General features: G+C 43.7%; 1 protein-coding gene across 1 annotated transcript; it reads left to right on the top strand.

Annotated features, from left to right (window-relative positions):
• The first annotated feature begins 712 nt into the window (after positions 1–712).
• On the top strand, positions 713–1,306 carry LOC132057851 (uncharacterized). The gene is made up of 3 exons (XM_059450441.1): positions 713–781; positions 842–1,081; positions 1,163–1,306. The coding sequence occupies exons 1-3, from the start codon at positions 713–715 to the stop codon at positions 1,304–1,306; spliced, it is 453 nt and encodes a 150-aa protein (XP_059306424.1).
• The last annotated feature ends 381 nt before the right edge of the window (positions 1,307–1,687 follow it).

The following is a 1,687-nucleotide window of genomic DNA, read 5'->3' as shown; positions in this document are numbered from 1 at the left end:
TCAAGGGGCATGTTTGTGTTCCCTATGTGGACGATTTTATTAAGAAAATTTTAGCGGAGGCTTACAGTACCAGATATTCCATTCATCTTGGTGCTACCAAGATGTACCGTGACTTAAGGCAGCACTACTGGTGGGCTAGGATGAAGTGTGACATTATTGAGTTCGCGGCGCAAAGGTTCGAATTGCCAGTAGGTGAAGCACAAGCACCAGAGACCCAGGGGTACACTTTAGAGGATGCCCCTTCTAGAGTGGAGGTGGGAGAGGATAGTGATGGATTTTATCGTTGGTCTTTCGAAGACCTTGGCTAAGTTTTATTTGATTTGGGTCATTGTTGATAGATTGACCAAGTCTGCCCATTTCATATAGGTTTAGATTACCCATACTGCTCAGAAGTTGGCCCAGATTTACATCCGGGAGATTGTTCGCCTGCATGGGGTTCCTATTTCTATCATATCCAATAGAGGCATGATGTTTACATCCTAATTTTGGAATACTTGGCATTTAGAATTGGGAACTAGATTGGACCTTAGTACAGCTTTCCACCCTTAGACGGATGGCTAGTCTGAGCGGACTATTCAGGTCCTAGAAGATATGCTTCGAGCTTATGTGATTGGGATCAGTTCTTACCATTGGGATCAGTTCTTACCATTGGGATCAGTTCTTACCATTGGCTGAGTTTGCATATAACAATAATTACCACTCGAGCATTAATATGGTCTCGTTTGAGGCTCTTTATGGGAGGAGATGTAAGTCTTCTATCAGGTGGTTTGATGCTTTTGAGGTAAGGCCATAGGGTACAAATATTTTGAGAGATTCATTAGATGAGGTTAAGGTGATTCAGGAAAAGCTCTTGGATGCTCAGAGTAGACATAAGGAGTATGCGGATCGAAAGGTTCGAAATCTTGAGTTCATAGTTGGAGAACAAGTCTTGTTGAAGGTCTTACCCATGAAGAGTGTGATGAAGTTTGGGAAGAAAGGTAAGCTTAGTCCCAGATTCATTAGCCCGTTTAAGATTCTTAATCGTATGGAGGATGTAGCCTATAAGTTGGCTTTGCCTCCAGGTTTGTCAGGCGTTCACCCAGTGTTTCATGTCTCTATGTTGAACGGATATCATGGTGATGGTTCGTTTATCATTCGTTGGGATTCTGTCTTGTTGGATTAGAATCTGTCCAATGAGGAAGAGCCTATTTCTATTCTAGATAGAGAGGTTCGTAAGTTGAGATCGAAAGAAATAGCGTCAGTAAAGGTTCAGTGGAAGAACCATCCTGTTCAGGAATCTACTTGGGAGACCGAATCTGATATGTGAAAGAATTATCCCTAGCTTTTCACTGAATCAGGTACATTTTCCCTTGTTTCTCTTCCTTGTCCGTTCGGGGACGAACGGGTGTTTAATTAGTATCCGATGTAACAACTAGGTCGTTATGAGAAGGGGGGAGTGAGTTAGAAAATTAGACCTCCGTTGGGAATTCCGAGGCCGCGGACGAGTATGTAGCATATTTTTATGTATTTGTGCATGTTTTGTTTGCGTCTGTAGGCCTCGAATTGGTGTTGGAAATTTTGGGTGAAAACTTGTGGAAAACCCCTAGCTACTGGCAAAATGGACCGTTGCAGCGGGTGTGGTACCATTGTATGGGAGCGTCATAGCGGGGCGAGGCTCGCCGCAGCGGGGTGTCGGGGAATTAATGAG

Source organism: Lycium ferocissimum, chromosome 5, assembly GCF_029784015.1.
Source record: "Lycium ferocissimum isolate CSIRO_LF1 chromosome 5, AGI_CSIRO_Lferr_CH_V1, whole genome shotgun sequence".
Lineage (NCBI taxonomy): Eukaryota > Viridiplantae > Streptophyta > Magnoliopsida > Solanales > Solanaceae > Lycium > Lycium ferocissimum.
The sequence above is the reverse complement of the archived record's forward strand: the minus strand, read 5'-3'. Positions and strand labels throughout refer to the sequence as shown.